This window comes from Barbatula barbatula, assembly GCF_947034865.1.
Source record: "Barbatula barbatula genome assembly, chromosome: 3".
Classification (NCBI taxonomy): domain Eukaryota; kingdom Metazoa; phylum Chordata; class Actinopteri; order Cypriniformes; family Nemacheilidae; genus Barbatula; species Barbatula barbatula.
In genome coordinates this window covers 854,036-873,417 of record NC_136764.1, presented here as the reverse complement: position 1 = coordinate 873,417, position 19,382 = coordinate 854,036, and the positions used below count along the sequence as shown (strand labels likewise).

At 41.1% G+C, this 19,382-nt stretch overlaps 1 protein-coding gene across 2 annotated transcripts; it reads left to right on the top strand.

The window, feature by feature from the left end:
* The first annotated feature begins 2,039 nt into the window (after positions 1-2,039).
* dspa (desmoplakin a) lies at positions 2,040-19,382 on the top strand. 2 transcript variants are annotated; one of them, XM_079452368.1, is made up of 24 exons: positions 2,040-2,443; positions 3,182-3,275; positions 3,776-3,897; positions 4,527-4,764; positions 7,114-7,239; positions 7,486-7,545; positions 7,721-7,888; positions 8,013-8,117; positions 8,787-8,882; positions 9,183-9,308; positions 9,537-9,689; positions 9,843-9,997; positions 10,075-10,201; positions 10,298-10,484; positions 10,568-10,836; positions 11,122-11,300; positions 12,052-12,190; positions 12,278-12,471; positions 12,570-12,732; positions 12,936-13,019; positions 13,111-13,218; positions 13,319-13,417; positions 13,965-14,462; positions 16,109-19,382. In XM_079452368.1, the coding sequence occupies exons 1-24, from the start codon at positions 2,226-2,228 to the stop codon at positions 18,572-18,574; spliced, it is 6,174 nt and encodes a 2,057-aa protein (XP_079308494.1). In that variant the 5' UTR covers positions 2,040-2,225; the 3' UTR covers positions 18,575-19,382. The 2 variants fall into 2 exon arrangements, with proteins under 2 accessions (XP_079308494.1, XP_079308493.1); XM_079452367.1 differs by having other exon boundaries at positions 13,965-15,791.

Sequence of the window (19,382 nt, the reverse complement as noted above, 5' to 3'; positions counted from 1 at the left end):
CGTTTTCAAATGTAATGTCAATTGAATGTTTTGTTTGATGGTTCCAATAAAATGCTTCTCTGTACCATCTTTTCATGTCTCTGTTGTATTCTCCATTTATTTTGTTGTTGTTTCTCTTGCATAGTCATAACATATCACGCAACATGTTTTATCTAGTGTACTTCCAAGAAAAACAGGCACAGTGAATCAATGTTTAACAATTTTCTATAACAACGATTCATTTTCCTAAATGTTGAGATTTTAAAGTATCTAGAAACATGATATATTTGTGCTGCACATTTATCCTAAAAACATGTGAACGTTTTTGTGCTTTAAATGCCTGTTTACTTCCATTTGATGACCAATATGGCGGAGCCGGTATTTTCTAATGACATCTGGTCATCACAGTATATAACAGCTGCTCGTCTTTGTCTAATGGTTTAAAGGTTGAAGGTTAACCCTTAAAAGTCTTAAGGCTGAATCTTGCTAGGTTTTTCCACAAATGCCAAAGTTAAACATTCTCATGTGTTCAAACACTATGCATTTGAAAGAAGAGCTTTTAGATTTCAGTGCACATCTTGAAGAATAGGCGTACACCTGATAAACAGGTTCAGTTCATTGAAAGGATCACGCGAATACTTATCTGTCAGATTGATAAAGGTCTAGTTTGTTGAAGCTAAAAACTCTTGCTGTAAAGAGACAACTGGTTGTTTGAGATGAGCGGTAATGATTTTAACAGCACACACTAACACAGTTAAACACATAACTTATTCATTTGAAATGAGAAATTATGACTTATCTTAAACATGACATCATCACCATACCAGAATGTGTATCATTTATAAAGTAAAGTCGCATACATGCTTATATAGTTTAAAAAGAACCAAATCATTATAAAGGAACAGGTAACGTTTTAGATTACGGCTGCATTATTAAACCGGATTTACAGCGTAACTAACAGTAACAATAATGCACTAGTACACATGTTAAGATAAAGGGGAACAAAATGCAAAGTTTGGGGAATAAAGGGGTAAGAGTAAGGATTTCTTGTTTGCTATAGTAATAAAGCAAGAACCCAGCACTTAAAGAATATCCTCAGTATCTTGGGTACATTGTTCTTGTAAAGACTGTTGTATAGCATACTGCAGGTCATGCACACCACAATCATATATTTCTCATTCCCTGACTTCTTTATTCCCCAAACTTTGCATATCGGTCCCTTTAACCTCCAGATGTGTACTGTAGAGGTGCATTATTCCTACAATAAATGACGCTGTAAATTATGCGGCACATTGCGGACCGTAATCTCAAGCGTTGCCAAATAATGCAATAGGGGAAATTGATGTTATGATTTTTCAATTGCTTTATTAAAACTTGCAGGCAAAACTAGCACACAAGAGAAAAGGCAGAAAGAAAAGAGAATCTCAGAGGAGTTGAAAGGGTGTGTGACTGGGTGAGGTGGGTGTGTCGGTGACACATGCACAGTCGAAAGTCCTCTGAAGGTTGAGTCTCTGTGCGTTTGAGTCAGACCCCTGATAGCACACATACTTACGTCTATCTGACGTCTGCATTTACATCTGCAATATGTCCGCTGTCAGACACGTAGAAGATATCTGTAAGATGTTTATGTAAAGCTGCTCTTTCTGAGATGTCTGGCAGATGTATAACAGACGTTCAGACATGCAGATGAGCAAACTATGTCTTGCAGACGTCAGATAGACGTAAACCAGATGGATTGTGCTCTCTTGGACATGTGTGTGTCCCTGCAACCCCCGCTCAGTGTGTTTTTAATACAGGTGACTTTAAATGTCATGAAATAATTCATCTAAATGTGTTTAGAGTACAACCAGACTACAAATATCAAACAATAAGGGTGTTATGCATATCCTCATGCGTCTGATAATTAAACATGCGTCTTTCACAAGCTTGTGTCAAACCTGCACGCACAAATAAATAACAAAACTTCTTCAAAGTAAAACGTGAATCCTCGATCTCGTGGGAGAGTTTGGCAATGTGACGTCATGATCAATATCTCCCCACGCTCGGAGAGCGGCTCGCGCAGACTTGCGCAGGTCTAGGTGTGGTCTAACGGACAAAACCGGAACTTTGCAGAGAGCAGAGTCCAGTGACTGCGCAGGCGGCGACGCGGACAGACGCGCACGGAGAGGACATTAAACAAGAGGACTTTTAATACGGTTTTCATTCGGACTAACGGCCCACGAATAGCGGCTGAAGTTTTCAAGAAGATGAGTATGCACGGATCTCAGACCAGACTGAACCAGATCGGACAGAGATCCGTCTCCAGGACCGATCTCACCGCGGGTTACAGGAATGATGGTGGACCGATGTACCTGTCTGGAAATGGATACGCGCCGGAGTTTAACGAGGGCTACGGGCAACAGGTCGTTACGCAGTCTTTCTCCAGACACTCGCAAGGAGGAGGAGGAGGAGGTTTAGGACGGACGTGAGTTTTGGTTTCATTTAAAGTTCAGCTCCTTTCTTGTTTTTTTTCTATCCATAGGGAAGAAAAGGGTCAGTTTGTTTGCATAACAAAAATGGCAACGTACGCGTTTGCGCGAATGGTTGTCTCGACCTCAAATTGTCTCCTTGAGAAATAAAGGCAATGTTTGTGTCCAGATGCTTCAAAATACCCAAATCAAAAGTTTCTATTAAATGATGTGATCTGCCTTCTGCTATTCACATCAATGCAAATGCGAAAGTGACTCATGCGCTGTTGTTATTTCCTTCCATTGTTCTGGCTGTTGCGCTAAATGTTGATAATCTGCTTAAATGAAATCTGTATTAAATCAGAATTGTGTTGAATAAAAGTGCTCTGGGAATAGCAAATGTGACATTGCGTTACATTGAATCGAGTAAAAAGTCAAGATTCTCGAGTAGTCATTTAAAGAAGTAGTCAATGCGTTATTGCGCATTTCATGTATTCGTACGCGTGTGCTGAAAACGGGCTAAATCACACTAAAGTCAAGCAACAGTTTGTGTCAACAACTCGAATACAAGGAGACATTCAAGCACGATGACTTTTTAAAGGGACACTTCATCCAAAAGGACAATTCTGTCATCATTTACGCATCTTGGAGTTGTGCCAATAGTGAATAAATGTCTTTGTTGTGATTTGAAAGAATGTTTATAACCAGACAGATTTCTTGACTTCACGTGTGATATAAACAACTTTCTTTTTTAGCATGTCAGCATCCATGACTGCTCAGAAGAGAAGTCAGATTCTTTACAACCAATGTATGAACTCTCTTGATCAAGCTCAACACATCCTGGATAATGTAAGTGCCATTTCTACACACTTTCGCATGACATTGCTTTGAACTTTCACTTCTGAGCCTTTCTTGGGTCGGCTTTTGTAATGTTAATGTGTAGAAAGTATGTGATTTGTGTGGCATTTATGGCATAAGAGTTACGGCTTCGGAGTTCTCCGCTGGAAAATGTCTAAATGTACTGCACTTGGCACGGTAACAAACGGCTTTTGAGTTCTTTTAGTGCCTTTGTATTTTGCTGGTTTCCCAAATCTTCCCTCTTTTGCGAGAGCTCTGTGGTATTTGTAAGGGAAACAGGGTTTGGAGTTGTGAACAAAGCTTTTGTTATTGTGCACTTCTCCCGTCCCGTCAGAGGAATTTCCTGTGCTCTGTCTAATTTTAGGCTGTGCACTGACATGTGCTGTGCCATCATTTAAGCATTGTTTTATACTTTTATAAAAAAAGAAAAATGAATGATGCTGTCGTCTTGTTTTGAATTGAATTATTCTAACGGATACATATGTTTGCAGTTCGGACCCGCTACAGAAGTGGACAGAAACATGATTCTAGCTTCGGAGTACATGCAGCAGCTTGAAATGCTCGACATGGAATTAAAGAATGCCGGTCAACCCAATGACATGATACTGAAAGGGTAACTGCAGTGTGTGTGTGTGCCTTGACGTAAACTTTAGTATGCTGCCATCCCTCAACATACACTTTATTGTATGTAAACAATAGACATAGAGTTACGCACATTATCCGAGAATATGGGTTTTATTCTAATATTCACAAGAATGCATTGAAGATCACAGAATGAAAGCAAACGCTGACGCAGTTTTTAACATGTCTTGTCATATTTTGTAGTCGTTCTAACGGGTCACGTCTCCTCAAAGCTGCGCTTCAGATTATACGCCGAGCACATCTACACACCACCCCATACAGAAACATTTAATATCATATATTTGAAGTTGGAAATCATTTCATTCCTTCGTCTTTTCTGCAAAACTGAGTAAAACTGCTCACAAGTCAAATGAACATTGATGTGACTTTTCGTATAGTTCCTATTGTACGTTATTCTCAATAAGTCTTTCATTATTTGATATGATGTCGTGGAAATGACAGCGCAAGTGATATTGAATTGGTTTATTTAAAATATTTGGCTTATTTTTTAATTCATTCATATTTAAGTCTTGTTCTGAGAGTTCTAATGTTGTATTTTAAAGCTGAGTTTAATGTGAAACGCTGATGACGACCCAACTATGTACGCCGATGTTCTTTCAGGTTGGATGAGTGCTTTAGCAGGCACCACGCCATCCGAACCTCAATCACAGGAACGATGATGAGGGCCGGCAACCCCATGAACACCGTGAACACCGTGAACACCGTGAACACTATGAGCTCCAGGAACACCATGAATACAATGAACACCATGAACACCATGAACACCAAGAGCTGGGGGGACTCTAGGGAAGCTAGCAAGAGCTTTCAGGATGCATTAGCATGGATCAACCAGAAGAAGGTCAGTTCTATTCGTTCTACACTTTATTTTAAGGTACAATTCTCGCTCTTAGCAAAACATTAAATACGACTTTGCCTCAATAAACTCCCAAATTGTTGCTTATTAATAGTTAGTAAGGTAGTTGTTAGGTTTAGGTATTGTGTAGGATTAGGGATGTACAGTATGGTCATGCAGAATATGTGCTTTCTAAGTACTAACAAACAATAATAGACATGCTCATAACAACAGAGAGTTGGTCCCTATACTGAAGTGTTACCAACTATTCAAAACATAGGTGATAAATTGTTATTTTATTTGAATATTCCTTAAATATGCCCGAAAATCTTCAAACGGTCTTGCTTCTCTTTCAGTACACATCAGTGATATATTTTTAGCACGTGGTATGGTTTTCAGATTTCAGCTCCAGAATCCACACCTCGCTCATTACAGATGTTTAGAGCCGCGCGGTTCTTTATTCAACCGAGAAAGCAGCAGATCTGTTGCCCAAATGCAGAAAAGCCAACGTGTTAAGATGCAAAGTCCAGTCCTGCAGAATGAGGCCGTAGAGCTCAGACTGACGGCACTACATTGGAATTCAATCTCTCCCTCGTGTCCAGACGGGTTTAGTGTGACGGGTTTCTGTCTTATCTCACTTTCTGACCCGCTGAAATGTGATATACCTCTGAGAGACTGAAGTAGTGGAGGGGTGTGTGTACGAACACGCTTGCCTCATCTCTGTTTCAGACGCTGACTTGTTGATACTTGTAATATTTGGGCTTGTAATGATTTCCACACCTATAGCGGGAGACACACCCGGTATTAAGAACCACTCCCGTTTCTCACTGCACCACACCCCATAAACCAGTCCACCTCTTCTTAACCTCTGTGACCTGTCAAAAAATAGATGTTATTACCAAAGAAACATATTATGTTATATATATTTATATATACTGTATATACATAGAAACGAGTAATACATATTTCTACATAGGGTGAAATATTGCAATATGCATATCACAATTTTCAATAATTGAATGATTTTCGATACTTCAAGAAGCAAAGAGTTCATGTGCAAAAACACATCACGTTTTTAAAGTCTGCATTCCAAGCAATATCAATCAAACTGAAGTTGGGTTGTTCAAATAAGTAATAATAACTTAAAAATACACAGTAAAACGTATTAAAATAAAAAAACTTTATATTTCACATTTTTACAAATGTTTTTGCAAATGACCTCGAGTTTCTTGTCCGTACAAATAGCAGAGAGACTGGTCAAAAAATGAAAAAAGAATGTGTTGGATATATACTTTTAAAATTTGACACACTAAGCATTATGGTTCTGCATTATTTCACATTTCCGTCCGTAACAGACAAATACAGATGATAAAATAAAGATGCATTAGAGGTGCAAGAAGTAAATGAAACTGCAACGGAGATTTGCAGATGAGAATCTGGTCATACGAGCTTCAAGTGAGTGACATGTGAAGGTTGATGTTGGAAACTTTTCAAATCACTCGACCGGTGACTCGACTGTGATAGAAGTGAAGATTCGGCTAAAGAATCACATGCAACTGTGCGACTAAATCATCTTAATGACTATTAATGAATTAAAAGCAAGTTGTATTCATATCTAAAGCTCCAGAGGCACCAAATATGTCCGTTCTCTTTTTCTTTACCTTCTTTAAATGTGAAAGAAACTCAATTTCTCACAATACGTTCACATGGCTCTTACTCAGGCCCGTGCACACATTTCCCCCTGTATCACCTACCTGTGACACACACACACACACACACACACACACACACACACACACACACAGATTAGACAGACAGAGGTGGCTTTGTGTCTCTGGAGCAGGAAGGCGGGGGAAAACAGGGAGTGTCTGTAGAGACAGACAGCGGAACAAAAGCAGTGAGAGTGTTTCGGGCGTCACCGGTTTGGAGTGAGTTTTGTGTGCCGTCCGCCCCGCCGAGCTCTGCAGGGGTGAATAGTTAAAATACCTCGGCAGTCTCCTAACACAACATTAAACCATCCTGCCGACCCTCGTTCCCAGACGTTATATAAGAAACCACTAAACTGATCTGAGATCAGCACGAGAGAGTCCTAGTTAATGATTATTCACTGCCATCTAGAGGCGGAGAGATCGTCGTAAAACACATGAATCATTAACATCCGCACATGTTTGATAGTCTACAGAGTGAATAAAACATTGCATGTTGGTTGTATTGCATTGCATCATCACCTTTAATTTCATGCCTTTTTTATAGATCGTTTTTTCGTACGTTACAGTGTTTTATAAGAGTTTCATTGCGACTAGGGAAACTCCGGCAGGTGTGTAACACGTCGGGTGTGTGTGGTTTCTTTTGCAGCGCCTCATCGAGACCGCACCCTTTGGCGAAGATGAAGGTCTCATCAATCAACAGATCCAGAACCACAACAAGTTTTACACTTCAATTCAGAGAAGCCAAGAGGTGGACAGAGCACGAGAAGAGCTGGTGAGTGTGTGTTCACATACGGTACATGAATCCAAAAATAAAAACATTCTTCTCCGTTCTTTTTCTTTGTAGGTATTTCAAAAAATTATAAAGAGTTTAAAATCACCAAACACGACAGCAGGGCTTTGGAAATTTAGTGTAGGCACTAAAGAACACGTGTAGTCTCTTATAGCGCACACAGCGCAGAATTGCGTCGTAAACTTGGTTGGCCGAACTTTAAAAGTATATTCAAATGTTTTCCTTCAGCTTCAGAGCAGAGATAAGGCCGGACTTCATGCCCTGGAACAAGAATGGGAAACTTTACAGGTTAGACTAAAGCTTATCAACAATAATATAATTATACAATATAATATATAATTGTATGTAAAATGAATATAGTTCTAATCTACGGAAGGTTATTCTTGACGCTTGAGTTTAAAGTTCTGACGACGTGTCACCGATGGAATAAAGCATCTTTGTGTCTTTTTTCTTCACCACATAGAAAATGTCGAATGCTCGGATGGGTCACCTGAAAGAACTGCAGGGCATCATCGCTGAGATATCCAGAGCCATCATGTGGGTGAACGACAGAGAAGAAGAGGAACTGATGTTCGATTGGGGAGATAAAAACATCGATGCCTACATTCCCAGAAAACAAGAGAGCTACTCCGTAAGGATGAGTGACCTCGTGCACAGTTTGCAACAGTTACTGCCATGCGTTTAACATACGAGTACAATTGCGAAAGAACGCCGTTGGCTAATGTCCCTGATGATGTCACTTTCTTCCTCCTCAGAAACTTATGTGTGACCTGGAAGAAAAGGAGAAAGATCTGAACAAGCTGAAGGCAAAGGTGGACGGCCTCCTGAGGAGCCAACACCCAGCGTCTGATAAGATACAGGTCAGCAATCTTACAACAATGACATTACTAGGGTTGGGTAAGTTACCTTGGAAAAGTAATTCATTACTAGTTACTAGTTACATATTCAATAGTGTCATTACATTACGTACAAATGACTCTCATCAAAAAGTATTTCATTACTTATGTCTCTCTATATCCTACATCAACCTTGATAAGTCAAGTGATTCAAGTCTTTGAATGTCGATGTCAATTCCACACACATATCACACACAGTATTCAGTTTGATTACATCGGAAGTAAGTAACTGTTATTAAAATACAGAAAAAATAAAAGTAATTGCATAATTGACCCTTTCAAGGGAAAAGTAATGAAATTACAGTTAATAATGACTTCGTAACCAGTTACGGCCAACACTGGACATTACCAGCACAAGTGTTATAGTAAAACGTAAAGTCTGCGTCGAACACTGAACAGTATGGCTGTAAGCATTTAGCAGGTAAATATAGGAGGACTATGCCAAAGTCACGCCTCTACATCTGCCAGTTCCAGACTATAAGTACATTTTGGCATGTAGATGTGTTCTTGCCAGAACTCGAACCCGTGTGCGGTTTGCGGCAGACTGGATGTATAGCAGTGCAAAAGGCTTTATTCTGCTTATTATATATTTGTATTCTTCTTTGTATCGAAGTGCATTCTTGTTTCTTGCAGGCGTACATGGACACATTACAGACCCAATGGAGCTGGATATTGCAGATCACCAATTGCATTCAAGTTCACTTGAAAGAGAACGCTGCCTACAGTCAGGTGAGGGTCAGACGGAGCGAATGTGGTCGTGTCTGTAGAAATGAATCCTTGAGAAGGACAGTGTTTTGGTTTTTACTTACAACGTGTTTTTCAGAACGATTAGACCTTATAAAGCTATTTATAAGCAAGTTTTTTTCCTCCCATCTAATTTGCTTGAAGTACCTTATGCACAGTAAAGCTAATATCAAAACCTAGTAAAAATGTCTCGACTCGATTTCTCAATTATTTCATGCCTTGTGTCCAGAAAATTGTAAAAAAAAACAAGCATTTTAACTGGATTGTGTGGCTTGTGTTATGCAGTTTTTCAAGGAGGCCAATGAGACATACACCAGACTGCAGAAAGACGACGAGAGCATCCGTAAGAAGTTCATCTTTGACATGAATACACCGGTGGAGAACCTCACAGAAATGGCCAAAGGCCTTGAGGTAACAGAGCTGTGATATAACCACCACAAACCTGAGCTGTTCAAAATATGATGCAAATATCATTCTCAGATCGCTACTGAATACTTTCATTAAAGCTGTAATACATTCAAACTGTGAGCCAAAATAACACCCAAAGAGTGTGTTGACGACTTCTACACTGTGTGGTGTCATTTGCTCTAAACACAATTCCCAAATACCGGCCCATTGTAATAATGTTTGTGTTTGTAGAAAGAAAAAGAGAGGATCATGGAGAATAAGAGGCAGGTACAGAACCTGGTCAGCAAGGCCAAGCACATCGTGTGTCTGAAGCCTCGTAACCCGGAGGAAAAGAGCAGCAGTCCGGTCATAGTGAAAGCTCTGTGTGACTACAAACAAGATCACGTAAGCACTCAGAAGCACACTCGTGTCCTCATGATTTGATCTTTTCAGTGGTTCTTTACAGAAAGTTTTGTCCCAATGTATAGGGCAACAAAAATACAACACAGCTTACTATTACTTGTGGTGTAAACGGGGTTTTGTGTGTGTCTGTTACAGAAAGGCATTATGAAGGACAACACAGGAATTCTGAAGAAGAACTCTGAGCGCTGTAAGTGGAACGTGACTGGACCTGGAGGATTGGACATGGACATACCATCGGTGTGTCTGATCATACCACCACCCAACCCTCTGAGCATCAACCTGGCCAACAAGTACTTATATGCACACACACAGACGCATCTGATCATAAAGAAACGTATCGAGAACTGACACATGGATTTCTCCACAGGAACGAGCAGTACTATGAAGCCATCATGTCCATCTGGAGTCAGATGTACATCAACATCAAGAGCCTGATCTCCTGGCAGTACTGCATGAAGGACATTCAATACATTAACTCCCTCACACAATCCATGGTTTGAGTCACTGCATTACGAATCCAAATATATATTATATCCAGCTCTGTTTGCCTTACGTAACTAAAACTATGTTTGTTTCTCGCCGTCTTACAGCTTTCCAAAATGCGCCCAGAGGAGTATCGTAACATTATCAAGAGTCTGGAGACCCACTATTTGACATTTATACAAACCAGTCAGGGCTCCAACATGTTTGGAGAGGATGACAGGAGACTCATTGAGCAAAAATACACGGGAGCACAGACGCATTATGACAGGCTGGTCATCCAGGTACCCAACTACAGTAAGTCCAGACAACCTCATCATGTAGATGAAGTGATGCGCTGTAGCTTTCCAAAAGATCTTGAGCTTTCATTTGTTCTTTAGGGGAGAATGGAAGGGATGCCGCTGGGGCTAATGGAACTGTGACGATAAACTCAGAAATCGATGGGAAAAAGGATCAGAAAGGGGTGTCGTCTACAAGTGTGACGAAGGTGGTGACGAAGAGCTCCGGACTGAACATTGGGTTCATGTCAGATCTGAGCGGTCTTCGATACAAACTCGAGGCAGCGGAGGCAGGACTGATTCAGGACCTTCATGTGCCTATGAAGGAGAACAGCGTACAGGAGTGCTCAAAAAGACTTGTGCGGCTGCAGGTATACTCAACTAAAATGTATGCACATTGTGAGAAAACAATTTATGAAAAAAAACATTTGATAGAAATAATATAGACCATTCAAAAAAAGGACAAATACAAATGATGCAAATCAACATTATGTCAGCTATTGGCCAGATGTAGAATCTCTGTAGTTTTCTCTCCCTTTCTCTTGATATCAGCATCACCCTATTTTGGTCAACCAGTATTATTTAAAATGGTCAATACAGATTTGAAATGATTTAAAATGACATTTGTTTACGGATTAAAATCTCGTTCATTTCAGGGTGTGCATCGTGATCTGGACTCTATCAGAGACGAGTACCTGCATCTGAGGGAAAAGATTCTGAGGGAGCTGGAGGGAAGCACTAACCAAGAGCAGACCCGGTACCTGCGCACCGAACTGGACCACATCAACAAGAAACTGGGCAACTTGCAAGGCTTCTCGAAGGCTTATATCCAAAGGCAAGAACATCCAACGTGTTCAGACAGGGAAATGTTTACAGTTATAGGTCCCTACAAAGTATTTTGACAGCCCGTTCAGACCGCCAGCGACAAAGCGAGGCAATGTCATTCATTTCAACGGTGAGCCGGCGACAGTGATCGATTTCTAAACTTTATGCAAACAATGAGCGACTTTCGGTAGCGACTACAAATAGGAGTCCAGCAGCGGCGCTCACGTCAAAACCAAACCCTGATAGCACACTCCATCTAGCTTACGTCTGCATTTACATCTGCAAGACATAGTTTGATCATCTGCAATACGTCTCGGAGACGTGTGTAATGTGTCTTCTAAAGATCTGGAAAACATCTGCTAAACATCTAACAATGGATGAAACACTGCTCTTTCTTAATCATAAACATCTTACAGACTTCTTATAGACGTCTAGTTGACGTCTGACAGCAGACATCTCCGAAACGTATTGCAGATGGGCAAACTATGTATTGCAGATGTCGTGCAGATGTAAATGCAGAAGTCAAATTGACGTAAACCAGATGTATGTGTGCTATCAGGAAGCCTTCCAACGACCTCGTAACAAGAGACTAGCGACACACAGTTATGCAGTCGCTGGCGGTCTGTACGCACAGTGAGAAGAAAATGAGACTTCTAGGTTTGCAAATATTCAGTCAGTTATTTCTTATCAACAACCTTGACAACTTGAAAACGGCTCGTGAAGATCTGGTGTTTGTTCTTATTTGTCTGCACTGTGTTCAGGCTGACAGCTCTTCAGGCTCTTCTGCAGAGTCTCCTGCAGGCCGAGGACGTCATTAAAGTTCACGAAGCCCGTCTTACAGAGAAAGAAACGTCTTCTGTCGATACGGATGAAGTTGAGCGATACTGTGTGACGCTCAAGGTGAACTTAGCTGAACAACTCTTTGTATAGATCCTTGTCTCCTTTTCTGTTGTCTAAGTGGGTTTAAACTATGTGGTGCCTCTGCAGAACATGAAAGCTGATCTGGAGCAGAAGAAAGGTATTTTAAAGACTATGGAGTCTGAGCTGTCCAAGGCTGTCCACTGGAATGGTCAGATAGGTCAGTCTTTCCATCAGTGCGACGTTGATCTGTCCAAGTACACGGAACTGGTCGGGCAAATGACTGACCGGTGGCGTCGAATTGTGACTCAGATTGATAGCAGGTAACGTGTGCGGCTGATTCTTCTTTTGATCCCGTCCTGAATTTCCACATACACAGTTGGGATACAGAATGCCCAAGTTAATAATCATTGTTTCTCAGGACATGGGACCTGGAAAAACAGTCAAAACAGTTGAATCACTACAAGCAGACGAATGGCATAGTAAACAAATGGATTCAGGAGACACGTCAGCGCCAAGATACCCTACAGATGACTAAATTCAGCAGTGTGGAAAAATTAATGGACCACCTGAACCAACAAAAAGTCAGTCAACACACCATGTCCCAACCAAATACCTGAGCTTTTTTACTGAAGTTTGGAGAACATTACATGTTAGCTTTACTTAAAAAAAACATTTCTTTTTTAAAGTAATTTGAATACTTTTAAATCTGTGTTTAAAAATGTGGTTCATTTGATAAACTGTTTGATTTAAATTGATTGGCGGATTAATATTTCTTTAATGACAGGCACTGTATTCTGAGATAAAAGGAAGAAAAGAAAAGGTGGATGACGTGGTCAAAGATGCCGACACATGTGCTGCCTCCATCAAGGTAAATAAAATAACATTTGTTTCAGTTACATGAAATGTATCACACTTTAAGTCTTCTCAGGGTCTTAATATACATCTTTGTGTATTTACAGGACTTTGAGCTCCAGCTGGCGTCCTACAGTGCAGGTTTGGAGACGCTTCTCAACATTCCCATCAAGAGGACTATGCTGCAGTCTCCAGCCACTGAACTGAGACAGGAGGTACTGGCAGATTTAACATCACAATTCAATAAGTTTTGAAAAGACAAAAACACTGTATTGCTTTCTGTACAACGAATGATTTGTAACTGTTTTGGTAAAGGCAACAGAGATGCAGTCACAATACATAGAGCTCTTGACACGATCAAGTGACTACTACAAGTTTCTTGGAGAGATGCTGAAAAACATGGAGGAGTTAAAGGTAAGAAACTGATGCAGTGTTAAAACATGCACAAGATGCAGTTTCTACGTTAATTTGATTCAATTTATTGTCATTACACACATACAAGTACAGTGCAACGAAATGTATTAAGAAAACCATTCGTGTAAAAGGGTGACTTTGATTTTTAAATTATTATAATAATTTGGTTTATACCATAGTCTGTTCGAAACTCAATTCTGATTAGGTTGTTCCAGTCAATTTGATCAATATTTGAAATTAACTGACGAAAATTTATTTTCTCCTGTCTGAAATTTCATTGTTAACATCAATAACAGCTTCAATTTGGCAAATGATCACGGTTAATCCACGGCTAGCTTTGCATTAAAGGATTTTTGTGTCAAGTGTTTCTTGGCCTCCACGTCGTTCAATAAAATGCTTCAAAGCACGGCTAGTCGTAAATGATCCCTTACTTAAACCACATCTTTAGCTAGAGTGAAATTTAAAACTTGCTCAATTATTTAAATTGTTTCTGCTTGTTTTACAGTACCCAGTAACATATTTCATTTGGATTTTTGTTTTTGATTAGATGCGGAACACTAAAATTGAACTTTTGGAGGAAGAGCTGAGGCGTATGAAGGATAACCTCAATGATAACATGCAGAAGAACAAGTCACTAGAGGAAAGTCTGACACGCTATCGGATGGATCTCAACCAATCCAAAGAACAGCTAATATCTCTCGAAGAGACAAAGAGAACCCATGTCATTCAATGTAATACTACTAAGGAAAGCCTGGACAGCACCCAGAATCAGTTAAGGAGCTTACAAGACGAGTTGACCCGCCTCACTTTGCTCATCGAAGAGGAGAAACGCAAGCGGAAGCAGGCTGAGGAGCGATACACCACCCAGCAGGAACAGTATGAGCTCAATATCCGCAAGAGAATGAAAGAACTGGATGATCTCAACCAGTCCAAGAGTCAATATGAAAGAGCCATCAAAGACAAAGACCGGGAGATCGAAAGGTTGAATTCGAAGCTGGACGATGAAGCCTCCCGGCGCTCTGCAGCAGAGTCAGAGACCTCTAAGGTAAGATCACAGTTGACCCAGGACATTAATAGCCTAAAGCAAACTTATGAATCTGAGATCCATGTCACCAAGAACACCATACTCATGGCATCACACCAGAAGGATGAAGAATCAGTGGCCCTAAAACTCCAGCTGGATAGATTAAATTCTGAGAAAAGGGACCTAGAAGACGAACTTAGAAAGGTGCAGCTCTCTTTCACTCGCACAGAAGAAGCAAGGAGGAAAGCAGAGGCGGATGCACTTCAGCAGAGATCTTCAGCAACGGAGACAGGCAAGTTCAAGAATCAACTGGAGTCAAAGATGCAGATCATGATACATGAAAGAGAAGAGATCGAAACAAGACATAAGGTGGAACTGGTAGAGGCCAACCGAGCAGCTCAGGATAAAGTCCGTCAGATAAGCGTGTTGACACAGAACCTGCAAGATGAGGCCAGAAGAAGGAAAGCCCTTGAGGTTGAGAACCAAAGCCTCATACAATCTCAAAGCGAACTTCTCGTTAAGCAAACTTCCACCACAGACACCATTAACAAGCTGAAGATCACTGAGCAAGAGATACTGGTCATGAAGAGAGAGATGGAGAAGCAAATAAATGAGAGGAGCAGGTTGGAACAGAACGCCACCAAACAGCAGATTCTCATCAATGATCTGCAGTCGAAGGTCAATGGGTTTCAGGCTGAACTGGATAAAGAGAGGAGAGCCACACAGGATGAGCTCACAAGGAGAAAAAAAATAGAAATCGAGCTGGAGAGGGTTAACCAGGTGTCCCGTGAATACACCACTACCATCAACACTCTGCGGGCTAACCAGGAAAAGGAAGGTGTTGCTGGACGCAAATATGACCAGGAGATTCGCGGTTTACGAGACCAGTTGGATAAAAGCCAGAAGGAATATAAGATCACGGTAGAGAATTTGACCAGGGTTACGATTGAATTGAAGGCAGCGCAGCAGCAGCTTGTTCAGGAACAGGCCCGCGTCCAGGAGGCGAATCAGCGCAACGATTCTCTCTATAAGACAATAGAGGACAAGAGTAGAATGCTTAATGAGAACACAACTGAGATTGAGAAGCTGCAAAGCCTCACTCAGAATCTTACCAAAGACCGTCTGCGGCTCGAGGAAGAGCTGAGGACTCTGCGAATGGAGAGGGATGACATAAGACGAAGCCTGAGCACCACCGAGAGCGAAAGTGCATCACGATTGACGGCCATTCAGTTCCAGCTTCAAACCAGCAATAACAGGGCACTCGAACTGCAGGAACTTATCAATGAACTGACTAAAGAGAGAGAAAGTTTAAGGGTGGAAATTTCTCAAACCCATAAGCAATTCTCTGAGGTATTTTCTTGAGAGGCACAAATGTATTTTTATCTAGATCATTTGAATCAGAATATTCCTCACTATTTTGGCTTGTTTGAAACGGCTTTGCTGGATAATGTTTCTGTGAGCTTTGAAATCACTTTTGCTGCACACTAATTAATTCTCTTTCTTTGGCAAAATTTTCAATTTGAAAAAATAACTCATCTTACTTCTGCTAGCACAATTTGTGTTTCTTGTTCTTACCACAGTTTTGTTAAACATTAATCTTTTTGCTAAGTTTTCTAAATAATTTTGATGAGTTGTTTTAATTAACCAATTGTATTTTCTGTTTTCAGACATCGCTGGTGATCCAAAGGTCTGAGACCAACTACAAAGTAATGGTCCAAGAGAGAGACAGTCTCTTAGCCAAACTGAAACAATTGGAACAGAGCAAAGGAAAGCAGCAGCAATATGAAGAGGAGCTCAGACGCATCAAAGTCTCCTTGGAATCCGAGGTGACGCAAAAGAAACGCCTCCAAGATGAAATTGACAAAATTTCAAAAGAGTTCATGTACTGGAAGAGCCAGTACGAGTCAAAAGAAGGGCAGATCAGGCAGAGCGAGTTAGATAGAGACAAAGCAGAGAGAGACAGGGCCTCCTTGAGGAGTGAGATCCAGAGACTGACTGCTGAGCTGAGGAGTGTGGACGAACGCTACATGATTCGTATTCAGAGCTCAGAGAGGGAAATCTCAGAGCTCACCCGGCTTAGGGAGTCCCTAGAAATTGAGCTGAGGAGGTTGCAGCAGCGTCCAATTGCATGTGGTAAGTGTACACAGACTGATGAGATTGCAAAACCTAAGGAGTCAATGAATATCACAGTAAAAGGCCTTCGTACCGAGGTCAGGATTTCAGAGCTTGTAGATTCCAAGTTGCTCAGTCAAGAAGATGTGGATGATATAAATCAAGGGAAGCTAACAGGAAACGATATTCAGGACAGGCTCAAAAAGTACCTCAGTGGTTCTTCTTGTATTGCTGGTATTTACGATGAGGCCAACGATAGGATCATGCCCTTTTACCAGGCCATGAAAGACGGACTACTCCGACGGGGATCCACACTAGAGCTCCTTGAGGCCCAGGCTGCCTCCGGTTTCATTATCGATCCAGTCAACAATGTATGCATGACAGTAGAGGACGCGTGGACGAGAGGTCTTGTAGGAAAGGAGTTTAAAGATAAACTGCTGTCTGCTGAGCGGGCTGTCACTGGATACAAAGATCCCGCAACTGGAAAAATAATTTCGCTCTTTCAAGCTATTGAAAAAGAAGTGATTGAAAAGGGTCATGGCATTAGACTGCTGGAGGCTCAGATTGCCAGTGGCGGCATCATCGATCCTAAAGGGAGTTATCGAATTGAAGTGGACATGGCCTACAAGAAAGGTTACTTTGATCATGAAATGAATGACATTTTGTCATATGAGGGTGACGATACCAAAGGTTTCTTTGACCCTAACACTCAGGAAAACTTAACGTATCTGCAACTAAAGAAGAGGTGCATCACCGATCCCAAGAGCGGCCTCATCCTTTTGCCTTTGAAAGACAAAACGAAGCCGAAGCAGACAACAACTCAAAAGAACACACTACGCAAGAGAAGAGTGGTAATTGTAGACCCTGACACAGGAAAAGAGATGACTGTACGGGAAGCGTACCACCGGGAGTTGATTGACTACGACACTTTTCTGGAACTTTCTGAACAGGAATGCGAGTGGGAGGAGATCACTATCTCAGGATCTGATGGCAGCAAGCGAGTCGTCTTTGTTGATCGCAAGACCGGAAACCAGTATGACGTTCAAGATTCACTAGACAGGGGCATTATTGATAGACAAAGCCTGGACAAGTATCGTGCGGGGACTTTGACGCTCACCGAGTTTGCAAGTATGATCAACAGGAAAAGCAGTAGCGTGGAGCTTAACATCCAGTCCAGCAGTGTTGAGGACGTTGCCACTTGCAGCAGTCCCACACAGATGGCGCCATCATCTCCAACCGTCCGCAAGCGTTTCTCTGGCATATCCATCACACTCTCCACTCCATCTGAGTTGTTTGATGACCAGAGCCCTGTTGGAGCCATCTTTGATACAGAGACCCTTGAGAAGATAACCATCCCTGAGGCCCAGCGGCGCGGTATAGTGGACAACATCACCGCTCAGAGGCTCTTGGAAGCTCAAGTTTGTACGGGAGGTATTATAAATCCTTCCTCCAACCAGAGACTCTCTCTGAAAGATGCTGTACAACAGAGCATCATTGACAATGACATGGCAGCAAAACTGAAACCAGCACAGAAGGCTTATGAAGGTTTCGAGGATGTGAAGACCAAGAGGAAACTGTCTGCCGCCGAGGCCATCAAGGAAAAATGGCTGCCTTACGAGGCAGGCCAGAGGTTCCTGGAGTTCCAGTATCTGACGGGAGGACTTCTCGAGCCTGAAACTGGCCGGCGGGTGAGCATTGAAGAAGCCATACGAAAAGGATGGCTCGATGGCAAAGGAGCACAAAAGCTGCAGGATACGAGGAACTACATTAAGAACCTTACTTGTCCTAAAACCAAACTGAAAATCTCATACAAAGAGGCAATGGATAACTGCATGGTGGAGGAAAACCATGGCATGAAGATGCTCCAGGCGACTTCCATGTCTTCAAAAGGCATAAGCAGCCCTTACAACGTGTCCTCGGGTCCAAACTCTCGCTCAGGATCTAGAGCAGGGTCTCGTGCTGGCTCACGCAGGGGCAGTGTTGACTACTCTTCAGTTAGTTATAGTGTGAAGACATTTTAGTAAGTCAACTGCTAATTCCTATCCTTAATATGTAACAAGAGTTTCTATTCATGTTTTAGGTGTGGGGTTGACATCAGTTTCCATATAGAATATACATTTACTAAGATTTTAATGACCAAACTAATGATGATGCTTTTTACTGGGTGGGTTTATCGAGATGCGGTTTTAGATTAGCAATAGTGATAGATGTGATTATTTACAAGGGAAATTTGCAATTTTTTAATGACATTTACCATATAGTTTTTTTAACAATTTCTCATTTGCACATTTTATCTAAATCATCTGCTTATTTGGCTTCTATATCAACATGTATTCAGAAACATAAAAGCTTTGTTTTGCTTTTAACTGATCGGATTGTTTATAAGGTAATATGAACAATAAAGCATATTATTCTATCAAAATGTAACACCGTCTCCGTCATTTACTATATCTAAAGGGAACTTTATAACTTATTTGCATGCTTTCTCTTCTTTCAAGAGTAAAAATATTGTCAAAATTGTGTCAAAAAAAAGTGTAGACACTGATATAGAATTTGCTATATCATCTCCTGGCCTGAGGATTATTATAAAGTGCAGGAAACGCACAATAAATATATTTTTACTGTATGTGGCACATTCGCAGACCTCAGTAATAGCGTGTGATTAAGTTGTATTTGTTGGAATTTCAGAGGTTTTTCGACTATAATTATTTGTAATAAGCAATCTACAAAACAGTTTGGACAATTTTCCTCCAAATCTTTCAGGTTTTAAAATGATTAACTGTATCATTTGTAAAGCATTGACTGGACAGCCAAGTAACTTTCATACTA

Excerpts from the sequence above, each read along its gene's own strand:
- dspa (XM_079452367.1), top strand. The coding sequence starts at position 2,226 with ATGAGTATGCACGGATCTCAGACCAGACTGAACCAGATCGGACAGAGA. Across the intron at positions 13,020-13,110 it reads CATGTGCTGCCTCCATCAAG|GACTTTGAGCTCCAGCTGGC; the intron begins GTAAATAAAATA and ends GTGTATTTACAG. Across the intron at positions 15,792-16,108 it reads CCCATAAGCAATTCTCTGAG|ACATCGCTGGTGATCCAAAG; the intron begins GTATTTTCTTGA and ends TTCTGTTTTCAG.